The sequence below is a fragment of the Formica exsecta genome, unplaced genomic scaffold, assembly GCF_003651465.1.
Source record: "Formica exsecta isolate Colony F162 unplaced genomic scaffold, ASM365146v1 scaffold218, whole genome shotgun sequence".
Lineage (NCBI taxonomy): Eukaryota > Metazoa > Arthropoda > Insecta > Hymenoptera > Formicidae > Formica > Formica exsecta.
This window is the reverse complement of record NW_021849477.1, coordinates 96,033-108,067: the sequence shown is the minus strand read 5'-3', so window position 1 is coordinate 108,067 and position 12,035 is coordinate 96,033. Positions and strand designations below refer to the sequence as shown.

At 39.8% G+C, this 12,035-nt stretch overlaps 1 protein-coding gene across 6 annotated transcripts in view; it reads left to right on the top strand.

Moving 5' to 3' along the window:
* Window positions 1-12,035, top strand: part of LOC115235347 (heterogeneous nuclear ribonucleoprotein K) — a 103,682-nt gene that overhangs the window by 64,122 nt on the left and 27,525 nt on the right. For all 6 annotated transcript variants that reach the window (XM_029807054.1, XM_029807059.1, XM_029807053.1 and 3 more), the window contains 2 exons: window positions 4,310-4,382; window positions 4,909-5,019. In XM_029807054.1, coding sequence (XP_029662914.1) covers window positions 4,310-4,382; window positions 4,909-5,019 — 184 coding nt within the window. The remainder of the gene's footprint in view (window positions 1-4,309; window positions 4,383-4,908; window positions 5,020-12,035) is intronic.

Here is a 12,035-nt window from a genome sequence, read left to right as displayed (position 1 = left end):
ACGCATATTAAAAAGCTACGCATGTTTTTTTTTTTTTTTTTTTTTTTTTTTTTTTGCTGTCTCGTGCGATACCATATTTTCTTCCTATCGGCATATTACGTGTTAACGCGACGACCATCCATTTTTATACGTTGTACATCGTCGCGTTTCTCTTCGTTCTGTGTATCTTGATAAAATTTTATTTTTTGTGCGTATCCTCGAATAATTTCAAATCGCGAGAAGAGAAGAATAATTTCGAAATATTTTATATATTTTTTTAACACGTTACTTAGTCGTTTTATGAATTTCATTGATTATTGAAGTGTTTTTTTTTTTTTTCGATTATCGCAAATGCCGCGAAAAACCGCGAACATCCCATTAAATTAAGTATCTTTAAGAGCGGCGTGTGTTCTCTTTTACGGCTTCTGAGAAATCGTGATCGCAAGAGTGAAAGCCGCTGGATGCTGCGTCGTGACTGCACCTGCCGTTGGCACGCGGTTGCGTGAAATGTTTATTGTGTCGTTCCACGCAATGCTTCGCGCCTCTCTCGCGAATTAGATTCAATTCAATCTTGTGTTTTATGGACAAAAAAATCAATTTGGAACCGTACCGGAAAAACAAGCCAATGTGTCATCGGCAGTTTCATCGTTAGATTACAGTCGAATTTTTTTATACACCTAAAACTGCGCGACGCGAGGACACGTGATGAAAGAATATCTTGCAGATTTTTTTTCAAACATGCCTCGCATGCGCGGGTTATATAAAAAGAAAATCTACATTATCCGTGTACTTAATCGACATATTTCGTATAGGAAAATTTCGTTGATTTTTTTAACTTCATTTTCTTTCTTTTTAATTCTCTTTATCTTTTTTCCTCTCACGTGCGCTATCTTTCTCGTTTTATTATTATTATTATTATTATTTGGTTTTTCCTGCGTAAGCGCCACGTGATAAGACGTGTGCGATATCACTCGACACCCACACACGTTTATACACACACGTACGATGTCGGGGATATGTTTTAAACGATGTCTGTAATATGTGGCTAACACGGAAGCTAATATGTGGTATGTGACGCACGCGGCCTTAAGGCCGGTTCAATGTTAAGGGTTGTAAATCAAGGTATTGTTATCGCGTTGAAAAAAAGCTATAGATATAACATTAAATAAATATAGAGATACATATTTTTTCATTTCAATTAAGATCACAAATAAAGCGTGAGAGCTAAATTTTAAATCGTCGTGACGTCATAATGACAAATTCACGGGTGTCACATTTACGCGATCAAAGTAGCACTTTCAACGCGACAAAATGCCTTCTTTAGATATCTGGCCTCGATAAGTGGTTGTCTCCCATTAGAAATATTCTGACGTTGATTAATTAACACGCCAAGTCGAAAGTCATTACCAGTTACACAATTAATGCCGCGGCACTCGATGTGGATCCCGTCACGGAGAGAAGAGAAAACACTCTTTGACAACGACAATTTAAACTTACGCAATATAAAGTCATAGTGTTCGAGTGATTGTCGTGTCCACTACTTCGCGGTCGATTATACGATTTTACGTTGGATATGTCGCGGATCTCGATCTACACACCCATCGGTCGTTCCCTTTTCCCCCAAGAAATTATGTCGCGCGGCGCGCGCACGCAGGTATTAACGCGAAATTTATCTTCGTCCTGGGACGGCAATAAATTTTTTTACCGCCGACGATAAAGCTCCTCGAGGATGCCCCTAATGCGATTTCTATTCGCGGCTGTACGATCCGGCCGGGAATTTCGCCGGCACGTAATAAAAGGCACTTTCGAGTTGAAAAAGATCCCGGAATGATCCGCGTGACAGCGATAGCCGGTGTTTTTACACTCGATACAAGAAATGAAAGATTGAATGTCTTAGAACAGACTTTTTGACGCGCGTCGAAGATTTTAAAAATCTCCCAAGTCGATTAATTGCTTAAGTAACTTATATTTGAAGAGATAGCTTTATATAATATATAGCTTCTTTTTTCGCTCGATTGTCATTATTTGTACAATTGATTCGTTATCACTCGTTCGCTCTTGACAAGACGATGACACGCGTAAATGTTTGAATTTCTTCTACATTTTCCGTGGAATCGCGCGACTCCCATAAAACATTCAGCTTAGAATTCTTCAATGTTTTATGTGCCATGAAGTCCAGATCGCTCGTGCAGATCTCGGATAGTTTTCTCTTTCTCTTTCCTTCCTTCTCGTAGTGCAGCGTAATCACAAACGTCTGCCACGAAAGCCTTTCGCGAATATATGTACATACGTTTTCTGCGATTCTCGAAGGGATGACTTTCGACCAGCCGACTCCATAACTATCCGCATCATAACACCATATAGCTCCTCGATTTAGCTTCTTTAGAAAGTATTGCACCTGCGTGAATTTTGCGTATCTCAGTCTCGATTTTTTAAATCGAAGTTGATTCGTGTAATCATCCTATTTTGTCTTCAAGCTGGGTTGTAAGTAGAAAAAGATGATGACATTCGCTTTCGCAATCGAGAATGTCATCGACTAGGAAATTTCTAGGAATTTTCATAAAATATACGTGAAGAAATAAATATAATTAATACGTAATATAAATACATTTGCGTTGAATATACACAGAATTACAGAGATGAAAGAAATTTAGCTAAAATTACAAGGTTGCGGAACAAGAAGGAAATTATTCTCGACAAGAGCGTAAATATTCGCGGTTATCAAATCGCCAATCGGATGCTTTTCTCGCCGGCAGAACGATCGTTGAAAAGAGCATACGCGACCTCGGTGATATATTTACTCGAATGGAAGGATACGCGATTTCGATTCGTTATAACAGGAAAGGAAAACGCGGAAATAGACGGCGAGGAGGGACGACTGATGGAGAAGGACTGATGAGAGAGAGGAGGGTCTCTTATCTCCTCGTATCGATTGGGATGGATTCGTGCCGGTTGTCATTCCGAAAAGTCTCATGTTTGTTTTCTTAAAGCTACGGAGAAAGGAATACCCGAAAGTACCGTCGTCCCCCCCCCCCCCCCCGTTTTTCGAAAGCTGGAATATATCGAACATATTGATAAAAAGAGGGGACGAAAAGGAATAAAAAAAATATTATTATGATTTGAAAAAAATAATATTATTATCCTGCGCATGGCAAAACAATTTTTCGAAGCTCCTAGACTCGCCAAGAATGAATAAATCTTCAAATACAGTTGAAACAACGATATTAAGAGAGGGAGGGGGACGATATTCGGGTTTTTTTTCCGCTCGTCGTTCTCAGCCAGCAACGGCAAACGGATCGGTATGAATTACCTTGGACGAATTGGACCGGCAGTGTTTTTCGCGAACGCGCAATTCGCTCCGGTCGACGTCGCACGTAAATACGATCGAAGCTGGATGGATGTAGGTCGGGAAAATAGCGCGAGCGAGGACGAATCTTACGATCGATCGCCGTTCGCGGAAATTTCGCCGTTTCGGCTCTTACACGCGACAGCCCGAAATTATTCGTATCGAATTCAAAGATTAATTTCTCGCGAAAATAATAAATTTTAAATTCTTTTAACGCGTATTGATTCAATAACACCTATAATGTATGCAAAATATATTCGGTGAATTTATCTTTTACATTAAATGTCTCTTACGTCTCGATTAAATATTTATAGCGGCGCTTCGATATGCAGCTAATTTTGTAAAATCCACTATACGCAGTTATTAATAAAGAATGGTGTCACAATTTGGCGGTCGCATCCGCGTTAGAATCAATATAGGGACGTAATGGCGTCGGGTTTGCGGTGCCCGCTGCGCTAATCGCGTGCACGACGAACGCTGCTGCGGTACATCGAGCGTGACGCATCGGGGAATTTGCCATTAAATTTTTATCGATTTTAGCGTGTAAGCCTTTTGCCGTGTCGCGCGACATCATTTTATCATTAAGTGTCGGACAGCTCTCAACTGTTACAATCGAGAGAATTTAACATACGGAATAAAATATAACATTTATAATGTGTACAGCTAAATACTACAATCGAATGCGATGTATATTAGAGCATGCATCCAGCTCCGATCGACCCACGCGCATTTAATTACTACTCCCTACTCCATCGGAGACGTGTCGGAATTTTATCGGCACCGTTGTTCAAAGCGCACTAACGGGTGACGACGAAGTACGTATGAGGGAAGAGGGGGGGGGGGAAGGGGAAGGGTTTGGCATCACTGGTTGATGTAACACACGCGAACGTCATTCGCACGGGACTGTATGGTCAATAGCACGTACGCGAGAATTTACGCCGTCTGGTAAGGTCAGTGTAATTCTGGGGATCCTTCTGATTCTAGGGTGCTTACCATCAGCTCGGACCTGCCCACCGTTTTGCAAGTGCTGAACGAGGTCGTACCTAATTTGGAAGAGGTGAGTAAGCTAAAATTCTGTCTCTTTATTTGCCTCTTTTTTGTTAAAAAGAAACATCACGATGAAGACCGAGAAAGAAAGGATATTTTCCTCAGCAAAATAATTTCCTTTTTTTTTTTTTTTTTTTTTTTACAAAAATCTTTTATTGATTGTCCGCATTTGAAAAATGTTTTGTATAAAATTTTATTAAGTGATAATTGATAATAATACACTGCTAGTCATCTATACATATAAATATAAATAACATCGCTACATTTATACAATTCAAAACATGTTTAGGAATCTTTAAAACAAATTAATATAATATATATAAATAAGAGATTTTTATTAAAAACCCCTTTCAGCATACAAGAAAGATACCCGAAAAATATTTCTTTTCTGGTTCTCTGATTTTGTGGCACTTTTTAAAAATACATAATATCATGTTTTCTTTCATTATGAATACAATGAATAATCTCGCAATGACGAAACGCGTATACAAATAATGTATTCAAATTTCCACGATTTATTGTAGACACGATTTCAGAACGGCTCCCGTCATGGCAGCGACGAGATCGACGTGCGCATGTTGGTGCACCAGAGCCAAGCAGGATGCATCATCGGCAAAGGGGGTCTGAAGATCAAGGAGCTCCGTGAGGTGAGTCACTTATTCGATAATTAGTCACGACTCGTCAGACGTAATTTGTTTCTCTCGTCGAGCAAATGTTGCGCCACGATATTAATTTCGCTGCGGGTTATTGCGTTCCGGTGACTTCGAGAAACGAGAGACGACCGTTGACAAGCGCAAATTGGAAACGGAAACGAGAAAGCGTCAAAAAACACACACTGAAATCCTTTTACATTTTCAAACTTGTAAGTCAACTTTCCGGATATTTAATTTATCAATTTATGTATAACATCGAAGTAGTAACGTAACAGCTTGGAAGTAAAAATCCAGCCTTCTCGTTGAGTCCTTTTATTTTATTAACAAAAACACCGTGATTGTTTTATAAACTTTAAGCGCATATTGACTTATTAACGAAACAGAGAGTTCTCTTAAAGACTTTGCGAGGCAAGTTTGTTTATAATATATTTATCGGGTTTACTTAAGTGTTTGATTATAAACACAAGGAAATTTCATATATCGAGACAGAAATTTCTAAGACAATACTTTGAGACACAATATAGATTATAACGCTGTACAGATCCTCGAAAAGATTCCGTCGTCTCCGTTCTGAGGACGCCAAGAAAGCGGCGTGGTCCGATAGAACGACAATTAAGTTCCCTTTAATTAGCGATCTTTCTCCGACATCGTGGCCCCGATTTTACATAACGAGCTCCATACTCGGGTCTGGGTCTTCCCGTGAAGGGTCTGCCTGGCTTGGCTGACTAGTTGGCCCGTTCTGAAATATGCAACGTGGCCAAGTGGCTTGTTACGTTTTCGCGTTCACGAGAGAAACAAAAACCGAATGTACCCCAGAGCGACCGAGCTTTTGTCCCCCCCTCGAATCAGTGAACGCTCGAGCCGCGTCAAAGTGCTGTGGACTTTGGTAAAAAAAGCTCTCCGAGCGAAGCTCGAAATTAATTCCGGGAAGGTACACCAGATAATTATGCACACGCGATGCCTTTATTATCCGCTGACGCCGTTTAGTCTGCGGCGACGTTGTACGAAGCAAGGTGGTACGAGAGAAAAAGAGAACGAAATGTGTGTATGTATGTGTGTGTGTGTTGCACCGTACTATGAAATTACGTGGCTTTCTTACGCATCTGATGTTTACACGACTCTTTTGTCCCGTAACAAACACATTGTTTTTTATAAGTCTGTATCAAAGGGAACGAGGGAGAAAAAACATATAAATTAATTTATATAAAAATATTAAATGGGAAATTACCACACACACTACATGTCTTTCTCCTCTCCCCTTCCCTGACTGAAAATCTATCATGATTAAAATGGATTGATCAATAAAGTCACATGCGTATCATATTTGCGGATCAATTTCCATCGTGCAATTGTAAATAGATGTTATTGCGAACGAATATGATAGACGTTTGAAATAAACTTGCTAGCGTTTCTATAACAAACATATTCAGCGAGATGCGACACTCACATTCGCGATATTCGATTCTCTCGTAGCAAGAACCACCCGTTTGCCTATCTATGAAATATTTGTGATTCAAACTCTCGATTAAATTGTACGATTAATTAAAGTATCAAAACGTTTGATACGGCATACGCGATGCGTGCCGATACACTTCGTATCGGATTCTCGTTCTACTGTGATATCTCATCTAGTCGAACGAAAATAGTATTAGAAAAAATTATATCGATAATCAATTTCGGAATTCATACGNCTTTCCCTTCCTCTTCAAACGATTCCGTCCATCGTTGTTCTTTCGTCTCGTGTCCGACGAGAACTCATCGCCGACGTTCGTGTATTCGAGAAGTCGATATCTGGAAAACGGTCATTTGATGGTTCTTTTGCGGCAGACCGTGTTATTTTGCATATTCAAATATTGAATAAGACCGAAACGCATATGTAAATTAAATAAAATTAAATGTAACATAAGAGAATGACACATTTTACAAATTGTTGTATTTTTTTAAATTTTAATTGGCTATGCTTTTGTAGCGTTGCGTGCTAATTAATTAATCAATTATGAAAATTCACGAGAATTTTTATTTACCGCCTAATATTTCTCTGCTATTGCCGTCATTACCCGCTGGCGAAGCAAATTTAGCAAATTCCATATGGCGCCTGTATACCCGCGCAGCGTGGAATAATGTTGTTTGGCAATTTGCTGAAAACTTATTCGTAATTTCGTCAGCCTTAACATCAGTTCCCCCGGTGAAGAGCAGTCGAGATAATTAGTCTATTACAGCTTAGTTAACTGCTGTGTCAGATAATACATTTAAACGTATTGCTCGAAGGGGAAGAAGAGTCGTAACAATCGAGTTTCGGAGCATTATTGGTGGCGCATATAAAATGGTAAAGATAAATTAGAATGAGCTTTAATCAATTAGAAACAATTTTTATTTTACATATGTGATGTCTCATGCATCGCATAAGCTTTAAATAAAAGGAACTTCTGCTCCTGAATAAATCTTCTTTTTTTTTTTGTTCGGTGACTAATAATTACGCGTCGAAAAATACAAAAAAATGTTTTCGTTGAGTTTTACTATTAAAAAAAAAAAAAGATATCACGCATGTGTGACATAGGTAATGAAAGTAGCGAGTCCTAACGGGCCCTGTATTTCTATCCCCCTCGAACGGGGGGGGGGGGGGGGGGGGACGGAAGACGCGGCACCGCCACTCGGCGACATCGCCGAACCGTTTTATTTCGATTCGCGGGGGCTGGTAGGGGTAACTTTATTGATTTCGAACGGGATTCCGGCGCCCTCTCTTTTTTCTTTTTTACCGCGTCATCGGGGATTTCCGCTGCCAGAAAACTCGCGGCTCTCCGATCGGGAGAGATAAAGATTCGAACGGGTTGTTTATTATTCCGCGCAAGTGCAACGCCCGCAATTGTCCCGAATTCTATTTTCCTCATCCCCTTCGTCGTATGGCTGGTCTTTGTAACAGGGTAAAGATTGTCAAAACGCGCGCGCAATTCCAAATTGGCAATCGCAATTTTCTTCGCAAATTTGCCGACTGACCGAATTCGCGCTCTATTTACCGCGCGAATTATTTCGCGGTCAATACAATTGTCGTTTCCACGGACATTTCGCGCACGAGGATTACGAACGATCGGGATTCATCGACTGTTTTGAAGCGCGCGCGATGCTGCGAGGTTATCATCCCTAATTAACCCCTTGAGTTGCACTCGCTCAACAACAAACTGATTAACCGCGTAGTAGCAGCACGGCAATTTTGATCGACAAAGTAACTGTAGAAATATTTGCTTAACGAAATTACAGACAAAATTGCTCTGATTTTTATGATTGAATTTTTTAAAATGCGTGCATTTCATTAAAAATTTGCCGCGTTCTTTGACGACTCCGTTACGTAATACTCGCCTCTTCGAAACAGAATCCTTTCATGGTTCTCGCAAATAGAATGATTGATAGGTCCGGATACTCTTTGATAACGATGTCCGAAGAACATGAAAAGAATAGGAGATACGAAAAGGAGAAATATGCATGACAAAAGTCGTGGCGGTGACATAAGACGCATTCACATCTGAGTATGATGCAAACACGATGGTACACTGAATCTTTGAAAAGATCCGGGAAATACATCGTACGACGGATGAGCGAATCATCGAATCGATTTGATTCAGCCTTTTATTTATAGCGCGGATTTTTCTAAATCCTTAAAACTGAAAGAATAAAATTCGTAAAATATTTAGTGAATAGTTATTGCGAACGAATATGATAGACGTTTGAAATAAACTTGCTAGCGTTTCTATAACAAACATATTCAGCGAGATGCGACACTCACATTCGCGATATTCGATTCTCTCGTAGCAAGAACCACCCGTTTGCCTATCTATGAAATATTTGTGATTCAAACTCTCGATTAAATTGTACGATTAATTAAAGTATCAAAACGTTTGATACGGCATACGCGATGCGTGCCGATACACTTCGTATCGGATTCTCGTTCTACTGTGATATCTCATCTAGTCGAACGGAAATAGTATTAGAAAAAATTATATCGATAATCAATTGCGGAATTTATACGTTAAAAAAACCCACTTGTCGTTTTGTCGAGGAAAATTATGTTCTTGATGGTGAAAATAACTGATCAAGACAAATCGCGTATTAAAAGTTGCAAAAAGGAAAGGCGAACGAAGCGGTTTCTAGTTGAGTTTTCTCTCTTTCTCTCAGTCTTCTATTCTCCCGAATTGTCGTTCTACTGTGCTAGGGAGCACTCACGGGCAACATGTGTTGCTATGGGCCCTTCTGGAAGGCCCGTGCTGCACGCAATCCCCAAACAGGTGCTGTCGAACCAGGTAACGGACGGTTCCGAGCAGCTGCCACGCCAGGTGTAGAGCTCCAGTCCCTAAGCTCGTCGTTGGTGACGCGGCAAACCAAGCGATTCTCCGCGGCCACCTTAACCTTCCGTTTCCTCTTCGTATCTCGAAATGTTGCCGCAGCACATTGTTGCTGATTCAATATTTCACTTTCCGAAGAAATGCGCTTTTAACGTCGCGCCTTATACGTTACGCTTGCCATCGCTAGTTTATTTTAACGACAGTGAATGTGATACGTAAGAAAAATGGACGTGTTACGAGATTATTTCGGGGATACGCGTTTTTTAAATAGATATAAAAAATTCACATATAAATTACGTTAAAAAAAGAAAAAATTTTATTAAAAATTAAAACGGTTTAAGAAAAGGAAGTAAAAAAAGGGCACTATTAAATTTAAATCTTCGAAATCCCTATTTAACTACTTACCAAATATTCTGACGATTTGCAATCTGGTCTCGGGTAACGGGTGGTAGTCCCAAGGGCGACTTAACGGGGGCAGCATCGCGCAGCGGAAACGAGTGTGAAGCCCCTTTGTGGTTGAATGAAGTCCGAGGTGGAGTCGCAACAGCGACCGAAATCGTGCCAGGAGCGCATGACGGATCCGCGAACCCTGCCGACTTTTCAGTATTCGTTCGTTCGTACGCTCGTGAGGTTCTCCTTACTTCGTCCGGTTCGGCTAATTCGGGCAACGAGACGCATTCTCTCAGTGCACACGTTACGGAGGATTTCGCAGAGTTCTCTTACGGGAGGTTCGTCGATCATGGGTACGTTAATTAATTGACGCTCGCGTATCCTTAAGCCTTATTTATTTTATCGTCCGTAGACTTAACTAAATCTTAACTTTAATTTCTTTGTGATCGTTTTTTATGTAAATATAAATTTTTGACGTAAAATATTTAGTGAATATTTTATCTCTCTTATAAATTTTGTATCACGCGCTCATAAAATCTATATACGTTGCTGCAATTAAAAGATGCTTTATTAAAAGGGAGGATGCGACGAAAACGTCGCATTGCGAAAAATCCAGCGATACGTATCGATCGAGATAAATTCAATTTTGCGAGACTTGCTCGGTGTCTTCGAACTCGATGACACTGTCGAATTCATCGCATCCGACGTCAAAGCAAATGCGGTTAACTGACAAAAAAATACCAGCGATTTTCTTTGTGATCGTTTTTTATGTAAATATAAATTTTTGACGTAAAATTTTATTTTTCTGTTAATGAAGCATCTGAAATGATTTAATATAAAACTTTCCAGCGTTGTTATAACTTTAAATATAAAAAAACTACTATTGCGGAAACAAAACTTTCAAACATTAACCAGAGATGGAAGAGTAGGTATGCAAGTGCGTACAGGAAGCGTGTTCATCTGTTTGTTCACGTCGAGAATAGACTGCGCGAATAAACGCGGAAGCGGGTTGAAAAAGTGGAATTCGCGCTGAGATTTATAAACTGTTTATTAAAAGCAATGAGAGACGGCGGGGCTTTAGTTCGATTTGTGTTCGAGAATTGACGAATGGATCGTGTTACGCAACGGGAGATTAACACGCGCTCGCGAAATTTATGCGGGTGAGACGTGCTTCGCGTTCTTCTTTTTCAGAAAAGACACGCGTAATATAAACGGAAGACAGACGCTGCGTTGTATTAAAGCATGAGGAAGCCATATGTCCACTCGCTAGCTAATCATTAAGCGCTCACACAATGTAGCTCGTCGTCGCGTGCTAACCACACGTGCGTGTCGCGTCCGGAAGGCACAGCCGATGTGTCCGCGTATGTCTATAACCGCATGTATGATCTACATACACTGCGGGTGAAAATTGCATAGCTTCGCAATTGCCGCGTCGTAAAAACCCATCTCGTCGATGCGTCATTTGAATCGCCAATCGTATTAATTCAGCAAGGAATCGATAACAAGGCTATCGGTTCAGTTTGAAGAAAATCGCTCGCAACAGGTAATGTGTCACATCTTATTAAAAAAAAATTAAAGAGTCGAGAAGAAGAAGTATTTGCTTTACTGCATTTGCACATAAAGATAAAAAGAGAGATACTGTGCGCATTGTCAGGCACGCGTTTCCATTTTTGTTCTTCCGTAATATAGATTCGAAACAATGTTGAATAATATTCAATTTTCTCCCTTATTTTACCTCGATACAAGTGTCGATTAAAATCTACAATTTTTGCGCATAATCTATTCTCCGAATTTCAATCATTTCAGCGACAATCAGTGACACAATCAGTGTTATATATCTTATTATTGGCAAATATCAATGTTTATTTTACCGCATCGATTTATCGTTTTGTATTGTCTCTATTGTCACGTGGTCCGGTGCAAAGTGGACACGTGTGTAAATAGCTAACCCCTGATGTTTTCTCCTTCTCTTTCTCTTTCTCTCTCTCTCGCTAGATAAAGTGTTAAGAAAATGGATGAAACTGTTCCTTTAACGGCCACTTTATCGGATATTCCGATTCTATCGGTTAGATTCGTAAGGAGAAACGCTGAGGGGTCTATTCCCAGGATACCTATATCGAATCCGAAAGGACTTCGGGGTTCAATTCGTTTTTGATTCTAAAGTTTAATCTCGTACAGAAATATCTATATATTTAGATTGAACTAGCACAGTTTTTTTTTTATTTTATCATTAATTTTAAAAACCATTCGAAAAATTCTATATATATATATATATAGGAATTATAT